Genomic DNA, 20089 nt, shown 5'->3' on the forward strand with positions numbered 1-20089 from the left:
ATAAATACCACTTAGAAACAAGGAAGATCAAGGAAGCACTGGAAATAATAAAGCAACAAATAACAGCTATAGCCAGGAAAATCAGTATATATGAAGCTCGAATTGCAAACTATAGGCAGAACCTCCAATTTCAATCCAATCAGAAACGTTTCTACCAATCCATCAATGGAGAAACTGCAAGGAATCAGTCAGTACCTGACAAGGAAGAAACAGTGCAATTCTGGAAGCAGATATGGAATAACCCAAAGAAATACAACACGGATGCGGCTTGGTTAAGAAAGGTGGATGCAAATAGAACAGAAGCTGAAATGAAAGAACTAGTAATAACAACAAAAATGGTAGAAAAAGGAGCAAAGAAACTCAAAAATTGGTCAGCACCAGGTGAAGATGAACTGCATGGGTTTTGGTTGAAACATCTAACTGTTATACACACACTCATTGCCAAGCAATTCAACAATATACTACAAGGAGGAGAAATTGAAAAGTGGCTAACAACTGGGAAAAACTACCTAATAATGAAAAATCCAGCAAAAGGGGCAACACTCAGGTAACTACAGGCCAATTACCTGCTTACCAACAACTTTCAAATTACTAACTGGTGTGTTAGCTGATGCAGTACAACAGCATCTATTTGAAAACAATCTCTTTCCACCTGAGCAGAAAGGAAACCGCCCCAATAGCAGAGGAACAAAAGATCAACTCCTAATAGACAAAATGATCTTGGAAAACTGCAAGAGAAGGAAAACCAACCTGAATGTGGCATGGATTGACTACAAAAAGGCATTTGATTCTCTGCCACATGATTGGATAATAAAGTGCCTAGAAATAACAGGAGTCAGTAGAAACATCAGAAAATTTGTGCAAAGATCGATGGCACAATGGAAGACACAGTTGCAGATCAATGGTGAGAGGCTGGGAGATGTTAATATCAAGAGAGTAATATTTCAAGGAGATTCATTATCACCATTACTATTTGTTATTGCACTGTTTCCTCTGTCAACAATACTGAATAACTCAGGACATGGCTATCAAACATCAAAAACATCTGCCAGACTATCCCACATCCTTTACATGGATGATCTGACTGTAATGTGAAAACTATCATCTGAGATGAAATCGCGCTCAACACTGTCCCGTAGATATAGCAAGATATTGTAATGGATTTGGCTTGGGACAAATGTGCCCACTTACTATCACAAAAGTGAAAAATACGTGAAAACTGAAGGAATCAAGATGCCCCACGAAAATTAACATTAAAAGTTCTTGATTAGGACGATACTACAAATACTTGTGTATCCTTCAAGCTGACAACATCAAGCACACTGAAGTCAAGAAAAAGATTAGAGGTGAATACATCAAGAGATTGAAGAAGATCTTAAAATCCAAACTCAATGGAGGAAATACCATAAAGGCAATCAACACCTGGGCAATCCCAGTCATTAGATACACAGCTGGAATAGTGGACTGGACTCAAGCAGAACTAAAAGCAATGGATAGGCAGACCAGAAAAATAATGACAATGAATCATGCCCTTCATCACGCAGTGACATTGATAGACTTTATCTACCAAGGCAAATAGGTGGGCGTGGAATGCTACACGTAACATCAGAGGGTGAAGAAGAAAATGGCTTTGGAAGAATATCTGAAGAACAATGATGAAGATGCACTGAAATTAGTATATCAGGAAGGCTTACTGACTACTGGAGAGACCAAACTGGCCTACAAGAAAGACCCAATGAAGAACAGAATAGAGGCATGGGAAGACAAAGCACTACATGGCCAATACATTAAAAAAATAGCTGGGAAAGCAGATAATAATAAAACCTGGCAATGGCTAAGAGCAGGAAAATTGAAGAAGAGACCGAGGGACTAATTCTGGCTGCACAAGACCAAGCTTTAAGGACAAATGCATACAAAGTCAAAATTGAGAAGACAGCAAACGACAGTAAGTGCCGCCTATGCAAAGAAGCTGAAGAAACAGTGGACCACTTGGTAAGCTGTTGCAAGAAGATTGCACAGACTGATTACAAGCAGCGACATGAAAAAGTAGCAACAATGGTGCATTGGAGGATCTGCAAAAAATATCATTTGCCTGTAAGCAAAAACTGGTGGGATCATAAAATAGAGAAAGTCATAGAAAATGATAAAATTAAACTGCTCTGGGAATTCAGAATTCAAACAGACAAGCACCTGCAACATAAAACCCCAGACTTAACAATTGTCGATAAGAAAGACAAAAAAGTCTGGATAGTGGATGTGGCAGTGCCTGCGGTGCTAGCAGAATAGAAGAGAAAGAACTGGAGGAAGATACACCAAAATACAAGACATTACAAATAGAAATAGAAAGACTGTGGCAAAAGCAACAAGGTAGTACCAATAGTCATAGGGCTCATGGGCGCAATCCAAAACAAATGGAGCACACTTGAACACCCATTGGCATGACAAATTTGCTATTAGTCAATTGCAAAAAGGCGGCCTTATTAGGAACTGCTTCCATCCTGCGGACGATACCGTTAATACCATCAAACATTCCACACTGCCTATCCAGGTCCTGGGTAAGACTAGACTAGGTAGACAAATACACAAATCCAGTCTGAACATCTGGCTGACTGTGCGATGACTTGAGAATAATACTAATAATAATAATAACGTTGGAAGGGACCTTGGAGGTCATCTAGTCCAACCGCCTGCTCAGGCAGGAAACCCTATATCATTTCAGACAAATGGCTGTCCAATCTCTTATTAAAGACTTCCAGTGTTGGAGCATTCACAGCTTCTGGAGGTTATGAATACAATTTCCTAAAGCCAGCAGAAGGGTTTTTTGGGGGGGTTATCCCTGATCACATGGCCAAACAAGAGCCGGTGATTTTTACAGCCTGTGCCAAGGGACTGGAGTGCTAGAATTGTTTCTGTAAGTTTTTTTTAAAACGTTACTCTATAGTGCTTGCAAACTTTGGAAACTGCTCTTCTTTTTAAATACTGTACTTTGCAAACTATTGTGTTTGTGAGTACAGTACTTTGCAAAGATAAAGTTTGCTTGTAAAGTGCTAGCCAGCATCCACACAAAGCATTCTATAATGTTGTGTTTCCTTGCTTTTCATTTGGAGATTAGCCTATATATTAGCCTAAGCGGTATATAAGTCTCATAAATAAATAAATAAATAAATAAATTACTGTAGTTTGTAGGTTTTAAATTTAAATTGGCTCCAGAAGTTGTGGGTGCCCATCATTGAAAGCATTTAAGAAGAGACTGGATAGCATGTATCAGAAATACTCTCTTGTGAGAATAGTGGGTTGGACTAGATGACCTCAAGGTCCTTCCATCTCTGTTACTATTGCAAGCCCATGGTTTTGTAAACCCCTCCCCCATTTCCCTCTAGGTCAGGGGTGTCAAACTGCAGGCCCGCGTGCTGGACGCATTACGTAGAAGCAGGGCCACCCCATTGCCGGGAATGGCAAAACAGTGCCAATACATCACACGACATCACATGACATCGCGAGTTTGACAGCTGCTCTAGGTGGTTGGCTGGAGACTCTTAAGCTAATTAGTGTCAAGTGTTTTTTTTAAAAAGCAGACTAGCAACAAATGGCTTTTTTAAAAAAAAAAGCAGTTGCAAACAGAGAGTTCTACAGCCTGCTTGGAAGCAATTTAGTTCCTAAGCCAAAGGCTGCACTGGAAACAGTTGATGGGCAGTCGGCAGCAGTGTGGAAAGCCTCCCGGTTCAGGCAGTGAGCAATTAACAAATAGGAGGAAATAGTAAGTCAGATCTTCATTCATTTAATGATCCATTTGATTCAATTAGTGCATTTAATTTTTAAAATTTTGTAAAATTGAGTCTGATTCATTTGACTATTTTTTTTTTACTTAAAAGCCTAATGGGCAGGCTCCATTAGATTCGTACCTCGAGGACTACCTGTAATACGAAGTTCATAGCTTAGTTTCAGGTGCTGAAGAATCTAGTGTGGAGAAATGATGCTTATTGAATTCATTCTCATAATATGCAAATTGGGTCTTAGAATAATCCTTTATTTACCTAGTTATATTCTAAAAATTAAAATATTCTTCCAAAAGCTACATAGGACACCAAAATCACATTACATTGAGAAAATGCTGCATTGTGGCATCAGGTGTTTTCATCCATGAGTAAAATCTGTAGCATGAACAGGGAGAAACAGACTGGGTCTTTCTGCTAAGAAATATCTTTTATATTCTGACTCCAGGATCTATCCTTCTCTCTCTAGATTACATAGTACAGTACCAGTGCACTGATGCCAATCTTTGCTTTGGATCTAAGAATCTAGGATTCCAACAAATGAAATTTTGAAGTTGATGCTCAATGGCCCATACGGAGCCCATAAATCAGTTGACAAAACAACAGTGTGCATAAAATCTTGACAAATGTTATATTCATGCACACATGATCAGCAATCTCAGAGGTGACAATAGAGCTTTTGACTGATATGGCAGGACAAGACAAGCTCACTTCTTTGTAATACATTGTCTGTGTTTCAGAACCTTATCTAGAAGTTTCTTTTGATTTGCATATGCATTAAAATACCATTATTATTTTTTAAAAAAATAACAACACATATCTTTGGTCATTTTCTGAGCCTAATGGTCTAATTTTATGGCTAAATGTTTCCTGGGAATCAGAAATATATATTCAATCCCATTATAAAAACCAAATTTGAAGCAAAGAATCTTGAACCCTCAAATATTACTTCTCCAAAAAGAAATCTCACAGAATAGACCAAATAAACCCATATAAACTTTTTTTTTGCTAGAGTTTGCAATTCCATTTCCAGAATTATACAACTAAGACAGAAAACTTCCCATTGTCTCACTATAGACTGGCTCAAAATATTCTGAGCTATTTAAAAAGTAAAATCCAAAAACATATGTTTTTAAAAAAACAATCTGTGTTTGGAGATCACTTTTCCAACCCAAAGATCGTTAGGGACAGCACAACTTTCCCCAAACCATCAAGGTCTTCAAATGAAAGGAGACAGAAAAGGGAGATTAGGTCTTCCACTTTTTCCTTTTGTCACAATACTTTAATTGATTATGTGCCATTCAATCATAATTGATTCTTAGTGACCACATTTTCTAGATGATGAGCTGCCCCCAACCTGGTCCTTCACATTTTCCAATGGTACACCATTGCTGGTGCAATTGATTTCATCCACCCTGCTTCTGGTTGTCCTCTTCATTGCTTTCTTTCCATCTTTCGTAGCGTTACAAACTTCTCCAAAGAAGGTTGCATAATATACCCAGATAGGGTCATTTGAGCCTCATTATATGGGTCTTGAGTGAGAACTCTGGGTTGGCTTCTCATAATTGGAGTGCTAATAAAAGAAAAGGAAGAAAGAAGGGGGCAATTCCAGAATAATGGAGGCAGGGAGGGAGGAGAGAGAGAGAGGGGGGGGGGAGGGAGGGAGGGAGAGCGAGAGAGAGAGAGAGAGAGAGAGAGAGAGAGAGAGAGACTGGCTGGACCAATGTCACCCAGTCTGGTTTCCATGCCTATAGTGGAACTAGAACTCACCACCTCCTGGTGATTGACCCAAAGCCACCCAGCTGACTTTCATGCCTAAGGCAGGACACTCACAGTCTCCTGGTTTCTAGCCAGGGAGGGGGGGAGAGATGTAAAATAGCTATGTTCCCCAACTCAGATTTTAATCCGTGCCTAAAACTAATTAAGAAACCTTATCAGGCTAGAATTAAATCCACCTGCATCTTTGGTTAGAAAATTTCACAGTAGACTCCACCAAGCACTATTGTTTAATTTCAGTGTATCACTTTGTTTAAGGCTGTTTTTTTTTAATGACAAAGACTTTTTTTAAGTAAAAACAAAAAAATACCACTGTTAATTTATAATCCACACTTTCTACTATATATGCATACTGTGTATACAGAACACACACAGACACACAAAGAGATGTATAAACAATGACTTAGCTTGGGCTTCTACCGCTTCTGTCAATCTGTGTTTGCCAAATATTCATGATTTTAAAAAAATTGCCAATGTTAGTACCATTTATAAATAGAATAACAATCTACTGTACAGTATTTGCTCTGACTACATGTGTTAGAACACAAAATAGGTACCATTTTCCTTCCATCAATGTAGCAATTTTGAGTAAATATAAAACAGATCAAAGACAAGGATTTTCTATTATTTGGGTGACAGTACAGCTAATTTTCCTGCCTACGTGCTACCGCCATAAGAAACTGAAATTTGAAAAGCAAAATGATAAAAGAACAAGAGAAAGTGCTTGAAAGCTAGAGATGCATTTATTGTGCACTTATTTTTGTTGCATAAAACTGTTGCTTTGGTAAGTGATGTTTGGTGCCAGATTGGTTAAATTAAGATTTAAAGAGATGTGAATAGCTCAGCTTTTGGAAGGGAAAGTGTATATTGTAAAATAAAATAGCATTTTGGAAGAAGTATGTGGTGCTTTTTCTGAATTTGATATAGTTTTGACTGAGAAAAGCAAATACTTTAGATAAAAGGTATAGATTTTTAAAAACAGTTCAAAGACCATGTTTTAACTTGGTAGACTAAGAAAAGATATTATTCTATTATAGTGTTTTTCAAACTTGGCAACTTTAAGAGGTGTGGATCTTCCCTCCCAGTTGATCAGATAGTTCTGAGAGTTGAAATGCACACATGCTAGAGTTATCATGTTTGAAAAACACTATTCTAGTCCATGGTTATCCCAAAGGAGCTTTTTCACAAGGCAACTGGACTTTCTTGTTTTCCTTTGAAGATGTTTCACTTCTCATCCAAGAAGCTTCTTCAGCTCTGATTAGATGGGGAATGGAAGGATTTATAGTCCTTGCAGACAGCTGGTCATTTGCATTCTTTTAGAGAGTCGTTGCGGCCACCTGGAGGTTTATTTGTGTCCTCAGGGTTACCTGAGTAGTGCAAATGGGTGTGGAGTAGTGGTGGGATTTAGCCAGTTCACACCACTTCAGTAGAACCTGTAGCTAACTTTTTGTTGTCCAGGTCCAGAATGGACTTCTGGAAGTGGCGTCCACATAGAGAACCAGTTGTTCACATATTTGAATCCCACCACTGGTGTGGAGCCTTCTTGGAACTGCTGAAAGGACTGTGTTGTAGACTGGAGATAGATGATGATGTATCCCTCCCCCTCTGTTGAGAGAGGGCTGTTCAGTATTGACATAGATGCCCTCTTTAACCCCTCTTTCAAACCAGTGGTTCTCTCTATCCAGAATGTCTTTGAAAGAGTGGCCTTTGTCTTTTAAATGCAGATGGACTGCTGAATCTTGTCCTGATGGGTTTGATCTCCTATGGACAAGATTCAGGACAAAAAGCATCTTTGGGATAACTATGGCCTGGATGACTGAGAATCTCCATAGACAGTCAATGGTTGTACGCTTTAATAGGGGGGGGGGATGGCAATGTTTTACTCCCCTATATTCTCTAGACAGATCCATGATCCACTGGCTGGACGCTTGGGCTAGATTCATGTCATAAAGTCAACCAGTGTCTTTAGATTCCCAAAAGTGCCAATTTGGAAAAGCTGATTGTGTTTGAGACTCCCAAGGTTATTTTCAGATACTGTGTCTTCCAGTTCTCCAGGTAGCATTAAAAATGTCTGACACTTTCTGTCTCTTATATTTTCATCTGCTACATGAAAGGATTTTTTGGATAACTTCCTTGAGTACAGCTATCTTATGTGTCTTCCCCTAGGAATGAGGCACAGTTATTTCCATGCGTGATGGTCTATGCAACAAGGGATTGATGCATTAAGGAGGCAATAGAATTGTATTTCTTCACTCTGCAAATGGGATGACCTCATTTTTAATGTTGTTTGTATCTTTCAAAATGCATGTAGTTGACTATATTAAAAAAACAGATTGGACAGATCAAGCCTTGGGATGGAATTTTTGTTGGGTTCTTGATTTTGCTTGCAGATATTACCTGAGTGCTAGTGTGCTTGGGGTTTGATCCCTGTTTATATAAAGTAGTTTGTCCTGCAATTTTTGATATATAGTGTTCTCTTTAGTAATTCCTTCATTAAGGTATTGTTTTCTGTATGCTTGTTTGTCTGGAGTAAATCCATGCTTATCTGAGTGTAGGTTGCTGGAGAAGATGTGTTCTCATCTTTTTATTTCCTTCTTAGTTTTTATACTGTCTCTTTGAATGGTGTGTAAATGTGGCCTGTGTCTAAATGTGTCTGTTGATAGCTGATTTGTCTGAATGCCAAGCTTCTAGGAATTATGTAACATTTTTTGGGAGTTTTCATTGTGTCTTCTTACTGCTAGTTGGTGTACATGGATGTGCTCTGCTAGTCTTCTGCCTGTCTGTCCTACATGGCGACTGTTGTAGATGACTTCAGTTTTTATTTCTTGGGCTGCTGGGTCTTTTGGTTTATTTAAGATATTTTGAAGGGCTTTAGTCTATTTCTGTGCTATGATGATGTTGTGTTGCTTGTATCTGAGATTTTTTGATGTGTGGTAATATATTCTTTTCATAGCTTTTATTGTTCGAGTGATCAAGTGGGGTTTTTTTATAAAGTTTGCATGGGTATCCATTTTGTTGGAAGATAGCAATAGCAATAGCACTTAGACATATACCACTTCACAGTGCTTTAGAGTCCTCTCTAAGCATTTTACAGAGTCAGCATCTTGTCTCCAATTATCAGGGTCCTCATTTTACTGACCTTGGAAGGATGGAAGGCTAAGTCAACCTTGTGCCAGTGAGAACTGAACTGCTGAACTGCTGGCAATCAGCAAAAGTAGCCTGCAGTACTGCATTCTAACCACTGTGCCACCACGCAGATATTATATAGGCAGTATAAATATGAATATTCTGAGTCGGAATATGATTTGAATATGGTAGTGGCCTTGACTGGGTGGTGCAGTGGCCTAGAGGCGAAGAATCTCACCTCCCATTCAGAAGGTTGAGAGTTCAGTACTAGACAGTGACAGATATTTCTCTATAAAAGAAAATATCTGCTGCAAACTCTGTGTAGGTGTCAGGAAGGGGATCTGGCCAGTAAATGCTCAGGTCCACTCAGTCACCCCACCCTGAATGAAGCAAGAGATTATAGGATTGCAAAAAGAAATGGTTAGTAGACCTGATTCAGCTACAGAGATATTAGTCTATAAAAATAATACAAACATACTAGCATTAACTTTATTATATGGTTGCATTAAAATAAGTCTGAAAGCACATCTCTTCCCCTTCACCTTTACAGTGCAAGAAATCAGAGAGTGCCCTTCTGAAACACTTGCCAAGCCCATTTCTTCTGCAGACTCAACTGCCACTTATCTGACCAGTGTTTACTTTGGGGCTCTTCTCAAGGTCATTCCCAGATACCATGACATCCGGTCTCTTCCATTTGCATCCCCTATCGCAGAAAGCTAAGGAATTAGCCACTGTAGTACAATATTCTGTAAAAATTTCCTGCCTTTCAGCCTGTTTATGGCTACTATTTTTGTAAAGAAAAAAAGTGTATGTCATTTCCTTTTGATAGATATTTGGGGCCAAATACTCAAAGCCCAAGAGATTGTGTCCCTTGTAAGATGAATGATCCTAATAGCTTCCCCCTCCCCCCCAGTTTCATGTCATTTAAGCAGAAATTTACACAAAACCTCAGTCCCTTTTTACAAAACCTTATTTGAAAAATAAGCATGCAGACAAAATCGGAGAGGGAGCACTTTTATGGAAACTTTTCAGAAACAAGCCTATGTTCAAAAGGATTGGTATCAGTATCAAAATGGGATGGATAACTCTGCATTTCTTTTAAAACAATCTCAAGAAGACACCCACACAAACACATACACAGGGCTTATCTCCTTTGTTTTTGGAGCTCATTAGCCTTGCTCAACTATTGATGATTATTCTAGGACACAGGTGTTTGTCTGGCAAATTCAGGCGGCATAAAATCTATCAGGACTTTGAACACACACTACCTTCCAAACCCCCCACCCCAATAGTTTCGTCAAACTGCTATTAGGAGCAATCCTCCATCCCAACCGCCAAGCAAAGGACTGGGTTCCAATTGCTCAACCATTCCTGAACAAGAATTGGCATTGACAAGTCACTAGCTGCTGGATGTTGACTGAACTGAATCTCATTAATAAACGTCTGAGTGAACAGAGAAATTGAAGTTGAAGAATTTTTTTTTTCTCTCTCTCTCTAGTTATTATTTTCTATTTCTATTTGCTTTTGTACTAAAACAGGACAATCCATCCTTTGTCTTCCTTGGACTATAGCAAGTGTGTTGCTGCTTGGTTACACGCAGCACAGAACTGTTGCTGTTCAAAGTTGTTTGGCTGCAAATCAGAAAATGTCTGGTCTGTCTTGTCACAATGCTTCCACTCAGCTGGTGGTGGCATCTCTGCAAATTACTTCTATTTTCTAATTCCAGTATTCACCCAGGCACTTTGCTCTATGCTGGAGGCCTCTTTGCCACCCCAAAAAACCAAAAAACAAAAACAAACCAGAACAAACAAAGCAAAACTTTCATTCCTGATGTTTCCTTTGCCCCGTTTGTGCGTATATATGTGTGTGTAGAGGAAGAGTGTCAAATGGAACACAGTGTGGTACAATGCAGAGGTATTCAAATGGATTTCAAAGCTGTTTTTAAAGAAAGCAGCACATTTTCTTCTGATTTGAGTATCTACAGTAAACAGAGATGATAGTGAGAAAGAATTTTTCAAAACAAAAAAGAGAGAGAGAGAGAGAAAGAAAGCTTATTTGTTTCCTCATCCCAAAAGTTGCCACCCCTATGTCTTATTTTTATAAAACAGATGAAAATGTAACATCTTTAGAGCTTAGGAATTTGAAAGGTTTCCTGCAGTTAGAATACACAGCAGGCTCTAGAGATAATAGAACATAATTGGCCATCATTCTTACTCTTTTTTTTCAAAAAAAAAAAAAAACAACAACCCAGAAAGAGCCAGAAGATCCAGGTGTTTAGCAGCTATTAGGATTATGTAATCTTTGGTGGGAAGGGAGTAAACATTAATTATGATTAGTATTTTTAGATTAATTATCATAATAACTGTCCCTTTTCATAAACATGGCGAAGTTTTAAAATAATTAAGTGTTTTCACTTTCTGGGAGAGGTCAGTAGATAGATGATAGATATACAGGTAGATGATAGTTTTCCAAATAGGGACTAGTAAACAACTACCATTAGCAAGATACGGTGATGGCTACAATCTCTGTTACAATGTATTTGTATTCTCTCTCTCTCTCTCTCTCTCTCTCTCTCCCTCCCTCCCTCCCTCCCTCCCTCTCTCTAATTTTAAGACTGTTAAAATCTTAACTATGGAAATATTGTTCATATGGAGATTGAGAGAGATTGCATGATTTAGGATCTGGAAAAATAATTCTGGCCAGTGCTTTTTTTGTTAAAAAAAAAAAAAAATGATGCCAGAACTCACATGTCATACAATCCACCTTGCCTACCCTACAAGGTTCCATCCAAAAAAGGTGCTGGAACTCTGTTCTTGGTGTTCTATGACAAAAAAGCCCTGGTTCTAGCAGGCCATTTGTCAGCCAGTCATTATATACCAATGACTGATTAGAGGCAGGACTGATTTATATCCCCCATGAAAAAAGAAAGTACGCCAATACTTACCAGTTTCTTAATTCCACCAATATAAGATAGGTTGGGGATAGTTTTTCAGCCTCTTATTCAGTAATATTCACGCACAAGTCTTAGCAAGTAACTGTAGGGGAAGGAGTGTCAGAACCTGAGGGTCAAAGCAAAAGAGGTTTCAGCCTAGAATCTCTATGTAGCCACAAGCTAACTAAGATTCAGTTGACCTCTAACTCCATCAGGTGCTAGCCATTAGTTTAGTAATACATTAGTTTTACCTTCATCTGTGGACCTGGCCTTAGAGGACTATCTCATAACAATATTCAGCAGGTATATGTCTTTTTTCATTTCATATGCCTTGAAAAAGATGATATCTGCAGACTGTAAACTGTGGCATAAACCAATTGACAACCAATGCAACTCTACAAAGCTGATGTTACATGCTTCCAATGTCAGGAGCCAGGCAATACATGGTCTTCTGCATTTGGGGCCAATTGTAGTTGCCTGATAGCCCTAAGTAGAACTCATTAATGTAGTTCAGGGGTCTTCAAACTTGGCAACTTTAAGACTTGTGAACTTCAATTCCCAGAATTCCCCAGCCAGCCCTGACTGAGAGTTGAAGTCCACAAGTCTTAAAGGTGCCAAGTTTGAAGACCCCTAGTGTAGTTGAACTAATTAAAAGTAATATTTTCACCATCTAGATGGCTTCCTTTTAGGAGTCTCATCCACAATCCCCCTCTGTCTTGTTTTCTCAAGGCTAAATATACACAGATTATTTAATCTTTTTTTTTCTAGAGCTTAATTAATACATGGTCATCCTTATTGCTCTTGACTGAATTTATTGCAATTTGGCTGAGGTTTTCTTAAAGGACCTGTCGCCACAATAACTTTGACTTAAGTAGTTGTATGGGGAACTAATATGTATGGGAACACCAAAAAGGAGTCACTTAATTCAATCAGCTCTAAACAGATCCAGTCATGCATATGATTAAACAATACAATCTAGATGTGTTGCAGAAGTAACTAAACTCAGTAAAATTATCCATTTTACATAACTAGTCCTCTAAGAAAAATCAAATCATGTATTGACAATAATAGTCAAGCTTCACTATTGCATATAATAAATGTATTTATATATACATTGAATTATTGACTTTATTAATTTGTATTCAGTTATTTCCAATCCATTTCTTTGATTTAATGAGATTGTTCTTGATTTGATTTCTGTCTATATTATGTTTGTAGAATCCCCACAATCTACTAGGAAATTTTCTCCTTTAAAGAGAGGATAAAAATGAGGAGGATTATCTGTCAAGACTTCTGTTGACAAATTCTTGCTGACTTGATATTATTTTTTTAAAGATGATTACAGTTTGATCACTTCTTCTGATAATTATAGATAGTTTTAAAAGAATGGAAACAAAACATACATCCAGTCTATTTTTAAATAGAAGTTAAATGCAACTTAAATGCAAGTTAAAATGAGCCATTATTCCTTGAGATTTCTGGTTTGGAAATTAAAGATTAGATTCATCCATGCTGAATTCAAAGCTATATATATATATATATATATATATATATATATATATATATATATATATATATATATATGGTCAAAATAAGGTAGAAATGGGATAATATTTGCTCTATATATCCATATAGATTGTTCATACATAAAACAACTTTGAAACTTTACAAGGGATACAGGTACTAAACAAAATATTACTTTAGTCTGCATGCACAAAACAAAAAGAAAATAAAGGGTAAGAGACACATTGAGTTTGTGACTGTGAAAATGGCCTGTTTTCTCTCCAAGCCTAATGATTATGACTCAATATTGTGCAACTTTACTGAGGATCAAATGCCAATGACTCTGCAATTAACTTGACTGAGAAGTTGATTATGCTGAAAGCTCCTATGATGATAATGACTTTGCATTCCTAATTGTGCCTTTTGTGCCAGAGCACTTCATACATTGACAGGCAAAAGCATTTAAGAGAAATAATTTCAGGTGTACAGAAGCTGGAAGCACTTCTTCTAATGAAAAAAAAATCAACTCCTCAATTTAACATCATCTCTCTCAAGCGTGTGACAGGTTCTCCAACAAGTTATAAGCGATTGCTGAATTTGTTTCATGAATTTCCAGGATAATGTGGGCATGGCACAGGATTACCTTGTGACCTTTTATTATGACACTTTCATATTTTTCTAGTAATCTAAGATCTTCCACCTGTTGTGAAATGTGTATTATGGCTTCACTTTTTTATCTGGCTTTCCAGCCCCAATTATTGAAGCCAGCATGAATGAACACCACCATGCTAGAGAAGATAGGGGAGATAATGTGGAAGTTAGAGAGGTAATTTGGAAACCTTTTGGTGTGTTTGCTGGATTCTTTTATTAAGAAAAAAAAAGAGTATAACATACTTTGAATAAGTTGGCAAAAATGAAATGAAAAGCAGACTGATAACATAAAGCAGGCTGGTGCTTTTCCTAGAAGTATGAATAGGATCACTTGATGAGTATAATAAAGAATAAATGTTTATGTTAGTTTTAGCATCAGAAATTTGAAGGCACCAGAAGGGTCTCCATAGTAAGGTCACCTACCCTCATCTGAAATAGCATTCCTGATATGGAAGTTGTACACTAATTTATATTACTGTACCTTTGTAATGCATTCCATCCTCTTGAAAGGCTTCCTAGGTCTTTAGCACTTCCCTGCCCAGGAGCCCAGTGATCACTGTAGTTTCTGCATGCCAACAAACTATATTTTGCTGCAATATTATCAGATGCTTTTGTTTCCTGTTTAGGAATAGAATGGAAGAGGAATAGGGTAGAATAGAATATCCCAGGCTATCTCTTCTTAAAATATTTCTGATAATATTTATAATTACTGAGCACTCTGTACTTTGCACTCAACTTAATCCCTGAGGTTTCACATTTAGCAAATGTGTGATACATCTTATACATTATCTCCCATGCATAAGCTTTCAGTGTACATACAAACATCAAAGTAATTTAATCATAAGATACTAATAGGAGAAGGTAGCAGGAAAGGTGAGAAGGATAATAGTAATCCAGCCCTACCACAGCACATGAGTAAATAACCTTAGACATAAGACAGTCCTATGGGAATTATGTGTTCAGAAGAATGATGGCACGAGGAAATAATCTGTCTCTGTGTCTAATTGTTTTGTCATACAATGGCCTAAAGCACTGTTCTGAGCAGAGGAGTTGAAACAGTTTTATGTCCAAGATGTGAGAGGTCTATAGATACTTTCTCAGCCCTCTTTCTTGCTTGAGCAGTATACAGGTCCTCACTGAAAGGCAGGCTGGTTGCAATTGTTTTTTCTGCAGTCCTAACTATCCATTGAAATCTGTAACTGTCCTGTTTGGTTCCTGTACCAAACCAGACAGTTATAGAAGTTAGTGGGCATTTTTCCCCACAACAAATTATTTGGGAAAGATAACTTTTTATTCTTCTGTCGTTCTGGACATGGCTGGTATCTGTTAATCTCCATTCTCAAGAAACAAGCAAAGACATTTTTATGCTGGAGGTGAAGCATAAGATGATAAGACTAAGAATTGGCTCTTTTTCAGTACCATCTATATGGTGAAATAACCCATCAAAAGTGTGGATATCTTCAGAAACGGAACTAATTAAAGATTATATGATCAGATGGTGCAGAATTTTGGTGAGCCAGTTTCATTGGACACCTGGGAAACCATCTGGGTCAGAAATGTCAAATTTACACAAGCACAGAACTTAAGGGAGAATTTTTATAAAATGTTTTATAGATGGCACCTTGATCCACAAAAAATGTCTCTTATGTATCCTGACTTACAACCTAAATGTTGGAGATGTGGGTGCATGGATGCTACTTATTATCACATTTGGTGGTCGTGCAGAGAGATAAAAGCCTTTTGGATTAAGATATGGTGGAATATCCAGAGAATTTTTAGAAGGAGGGTAAAATTTACTCCGCAATTATTTTTGTTGGGTATAGTTACTGATTGTGATACAAAGGAGGTTATATTGATGTTAAATTTGATTACAGCTGCGAGGCTGTTAGTAGGACAATTTTGGAAGAAAGAATCTTTGCCTACATTGCAGGAATGGTTTCTTAAAGTGTCTCATTTGGCGGAAATGGCAAAGATTTCGGCTTTTTTAAAGGAACAAACGCAAGAGAAATTTCTTGCTGTTTGGGATAAGTGGATAAAATTTATACAATTTAAACTGGATATAAAAAAATATTATATAGCCTTTTTATAATCTTCATTTTTATATATATATATATATGTTTTAATGTTATATTTTCTTTTTTTATAAATATAATTTTTTAATTGTTTTTTAATTAAGCCTATATTCTGTTCTGGGAAGCTCTGGGGGGGGGAAGGGGGGATGTTTGGGTGGGGGGTGGGGAAAGGGGGTTTTGTTATGTAATGTTTAGGGTTTTTTTGTATATGTTGTTTTTTGTCTTTGTATGGTTTTGTTCTTTTTGTAAAACTTGTAAAACTTTTTAATAAAAAAAAAAAGTGTGGATATCTTTAATCACACTTGCGGGATCATTTTCCCTAAATCATTAAAAGTAACAAGCCTGTTTGGGTGCATTGCTGAGTCTAAAGTTTTTGTGGATATTCAGAGATAGGTGAGAGAGAGAGTGTTTAGCATGATGGTGAAAGCTTTTCGGATTCTGCAATTATAAGAAATTAAGTCATTTTGTATCATTTTTACCATACTTGAAATATCTATCTATCTATCTATCTATCTATCTATCTATCTATCTATCTATCTATCTATCTACCTACCTACCTACCTACCTACCTACCTACCTACTTACCAGGGCTTACATATTGCTCCGATCAAAAAGAACTCTTGAATATCTTTTCAGTCATCAGTGCTGGCTGTCATCCAAGTGCAGGAGACATTTGAAGCTCTACACAGTCCTCTTCTGTGTGTGTGCCAGAGAACTAAGCATCTAAGTGCTATGGGAAACAGGCACTTGATAGAATAATACAGTTGCCTGGACTAGAAAAAAAATGTTAAAACTGAAATTATGAGAAAACTTGAACCACTGCAAAATGAGTACAAATCACACGGTGTTGGTCATGGGATCTTTTGAGAACAAATTTTTTGATTGGAACCACATTCTTCTCCCATTTTGTCACTTTAAACTAGCAACCCTTGATAGCAAAGGAAAGATGGAGTCAAAGCCCTCCAAGATTTTATTTTAGAAAGTCTGCTTTCACACTGACCTACAAGTTGCCTCCTCTAGCAATATTGACTGGCTTAAGCATCCCACTGATACCCTTCCAAGCTCTGGACTCAGCTGGCTATTTAGTTCTGGTGTTTTTTTCTTTTTCTTTTTCTCAGGTCGTCATGGAGATGGAGCCTATTGGCCTGTTGACACTAATTTGATTGACAGGAGCAGCCTCAATGGTAAATATGACTAATGCCAAATCCTTCCCTTTTGATTGCCATTGGTTAATTCTGTTTGATCTGTGTGATCCCTATATATATATATATTTTTACCCTTTCTTCTCTCCCATTTCATCTTGGTGTCCTCTAAATGAGGCCAGTTTCATTTTTGGGAAGTCCTCAAGTAAATTGGCATAGAAATTTCTCTTAAATGTAAGAGCATGGGTTGACTTCATGGTTGAAATGGGCTTGGGGATGATTTTAATTGGTTCAGAGCTTAACTGAGTAGGCCCAATGGCTCAGTGGTTAAAGATAACAGAATAACAGAGATGGAAGGGACCTTGGAGATCTTCTAGTCCAGCCCCTGCTCAAGCATAAAATGCTCAAGTCATAAAAGAGCCAAGGTTGCCTACCCCTGCCCTATACCATTCCAGACAAATGGCTATCCAGTCTCTTGTTAAAACCCTCCAGCGATGGAGCACCTACAACTTCTGGAGGCAAGTTGTTCCATTGATTAATTATTCTGTCAGGAAATTTTATTTTAGTTCCAGGTTGCTTCTCTCCTTATTTATTTATTTATGAGACTTATATACCGCTTTAAGTGAATATATATATTATATATTTTACATTGCCCCCAACAATCTGGGTCCTCATTTTACCTACCTCGGAAGGATGGAAGGCTGAGTCAACCTTGAGCCGGTGAGATTTGAACCGCTGACCTGCTGAACACAGTCAGCTAAAGTGGCCTGCAGTACTGCACTCTAACTGCTGCGCCACCTCCTTGATTAGCTTCATTGCTTATTTACTGATATCAGCTGTGTCCCTTTTTGTCTTATTTTCCTTTTATATAGTTATCTACTCTATTCCTTTAAACGTTTCAATAAATAAATTATAGCACAACACAACACACCCAAAAAGCAAGTGTACTGAATTGCCACTGTCTATATAGATGAATCATGTGTTTGTGTGACTGATAAATGGAAGTTGTAGTCCCATCATACAGGGTAGTAAAAATTTGGGTAACCATGTCCTGCTACATTATTTTCCAGCAGAATAGAACATAGATCTACAGATTGGGTTTTTCATTGCCACAACAATGGTAACTTCCTAATCAGGCTGTATATTTATGATTACAGTGGTTTGTAGAATAACTAAACCTCTGAACCTTCACTTCATTTCACTTATGGTCATTCAGAATTACATCCATCTTAGACAAGTCAATATAAACATAGTTCCTTTTGTACATTCACAAGGGCTTCCTTGGCGATTTGCAAAGCTGTTGCTCAGATAACATTTTGTATAGGTAACATAGCTGACAGGAATGTTGATTCATCCAACAACTTGCTGATAGTTGCAAGGTAAAAGAAACAAGTAAAGTTGCTGATTTGGAATACTGTTTGGTATGTTCTTAATTAAGAAGATTTTGGCTTGATAGCCAGGGCATACAAATTATTTGAAGAGCATGCAACATTTCCCTAAAAAATAATTATTTCATAGATGTTTAGTAATAGTTTTGGATACTGCTCACTAGAATGCTGTTTATTACAATATGAAGATATTTCATGGAGACTCTGCCCATTCTTTCACAAGAATGTCCATCAAAAGTTATCTTAATGAAAAACTTTCAAAACAGATTTTTAGATCAACAAGCCTTTGGCTACTCAATAGCCAATTATTGGCCTAATCAAAGCTTCTGTAAACTACAAAGAGCTTTACTTGATCGAGAGTTTCATATAGTTACAGATAATCAGGAAAGCTCAAAAGGATGCAAATGGTAAGACATCTCCCCATATGTTATGGTCAGGTGACCAATATGATCTTCTGAATCCCAAATTAATATAAAGTGTCCTTGCATAGAGTATCCTTAGTTCAATGAGGCTTCCATTTAATACAATTCCTGGAGAATGCTGTGTAAAATAACAACCAGAAATTATAAAATGACAAAATTTCAGATAATTTAACAAAAGTAAAAGGCACTTGATGTAACATTTTTATTTTATATTTTAAGGGTCCTAATGGAAATTTAGTTTTAATTAACCCTGAACCATGAAAGAAAATCTCCTATGTTTTTCAAAAGATTAATATAATGTAATAATTACTAACTTTGTTCAAACAGGCTACCATTTCACCATTCTCTGACTAATGGGAATTTTGAATTTTCAAACTATTGAATACATAGGGGAAAATCAGTAATTGAAGGTTGCATAAAACTACTCATAAAAATACAAAAGTAGAACCAGGCCAATACCTGATTAAATCAGATAGGTTCATTTTTCAACACACGAAATGAGAAATATATATATTGTATATTAGATGTATGAATCAGATAGAGTATCATGAAATCTGGATGCTGGCAGTCAGAATATTATCTGATAGCTGAGAATTTTCTCTATCAAAGGCAGAATAAATGAATGGTTTTGTCTGTTGTTGTAATTAGTGATAGAAACTAAGGCCTCCTAGAGTCGAAGTCTCCTTGTGAGACTTCTTTCCTAACACAGGAAGTTCCTCTTCTTTCCTAACAGTCTCTCCTTGTGAGACTTCTTTCCAAACACAGTCGAAGTCTCCTTGTGAGACAACACAGTCAAAGTCTCCTTGCGAGACAAATAACACAGTCGAAGTCTAAAAAAGAGACTTCTTTCTCCTAATACAGTCGAAGTCTCCTTGCGAAGACTTCTTTCCCAATACATCGAGGTCTTACAAGTGAGCGGAACAGGCTGCTCGGGGCTACTGCTTTAATAAGACTTGCAGAAGGGGGAGATTCTTAGTCAGAATAGGGTTCTCTTTCTCTGCCCGCTCGGTCCTCCTCTCTGGACCAGAAGGTCTCACGCTTTGATGCCCCCCCTTGCTTTCCCGCAAGAAGCCGGTCAGGCTAACTGAATGGTAGGGCAGGTTTCCTCATTATTCAGTTAGAATTGAGAAGCGAGCTCCATGAGATTCTAAATGTTTTCAAGGGAAAAGCACACACTCATGCAATAGGGGTTTCGTTCCCCCAGACCCTTTAACCTAAGAGATTTAAAGGATACAACACTTACTCTCTTTCCTGGTATATGTTCGAGCGTAAGACTCAATTACTCCCTTTAATACCCGATGATT

At 37.4% G+C, this 20089-nt stretch overlaps 1 protein-coding gene across 1 annotated transcript in view; it reads left to right on the forward strand.

Moving 5' to 3' along the window:
- DCC (DCC netrin 1 receptor) overlaps positions 1-20089 on the forward strand; it is a 450546-nt gene that overhangs the window by 354081 nt on the left and 76376 nt on the right. The window contains exon 18 of the mRNA XM_039322125.1: positions 16952-17017. Coding sequence (XP_039178059.1) covers positions 16952-17017 — 66 coding nt within the window. The remainder of the gene's footprint in view (positions 1-16951; positions 17018-20089) is intronic.

The sequence above is a fragment of the Crotalus tigris genome, unplaced genomic scaffold, assembly GCF_016545835.1.
Source record: "Crotalus tigris isolate CLP2741 ecotype Arizona unplaced genomic scaffold, ASM1654583v1 scf7180000023830.6690815, whole genome shotgun sequence".
Classification (NCBI taxonomy): domain Eukaryota; kingdom Metazoa; phylum Chordata; class Lepidosauria; order Squamata; family Viperidae; genus Crotalus; species Crotalus tigris.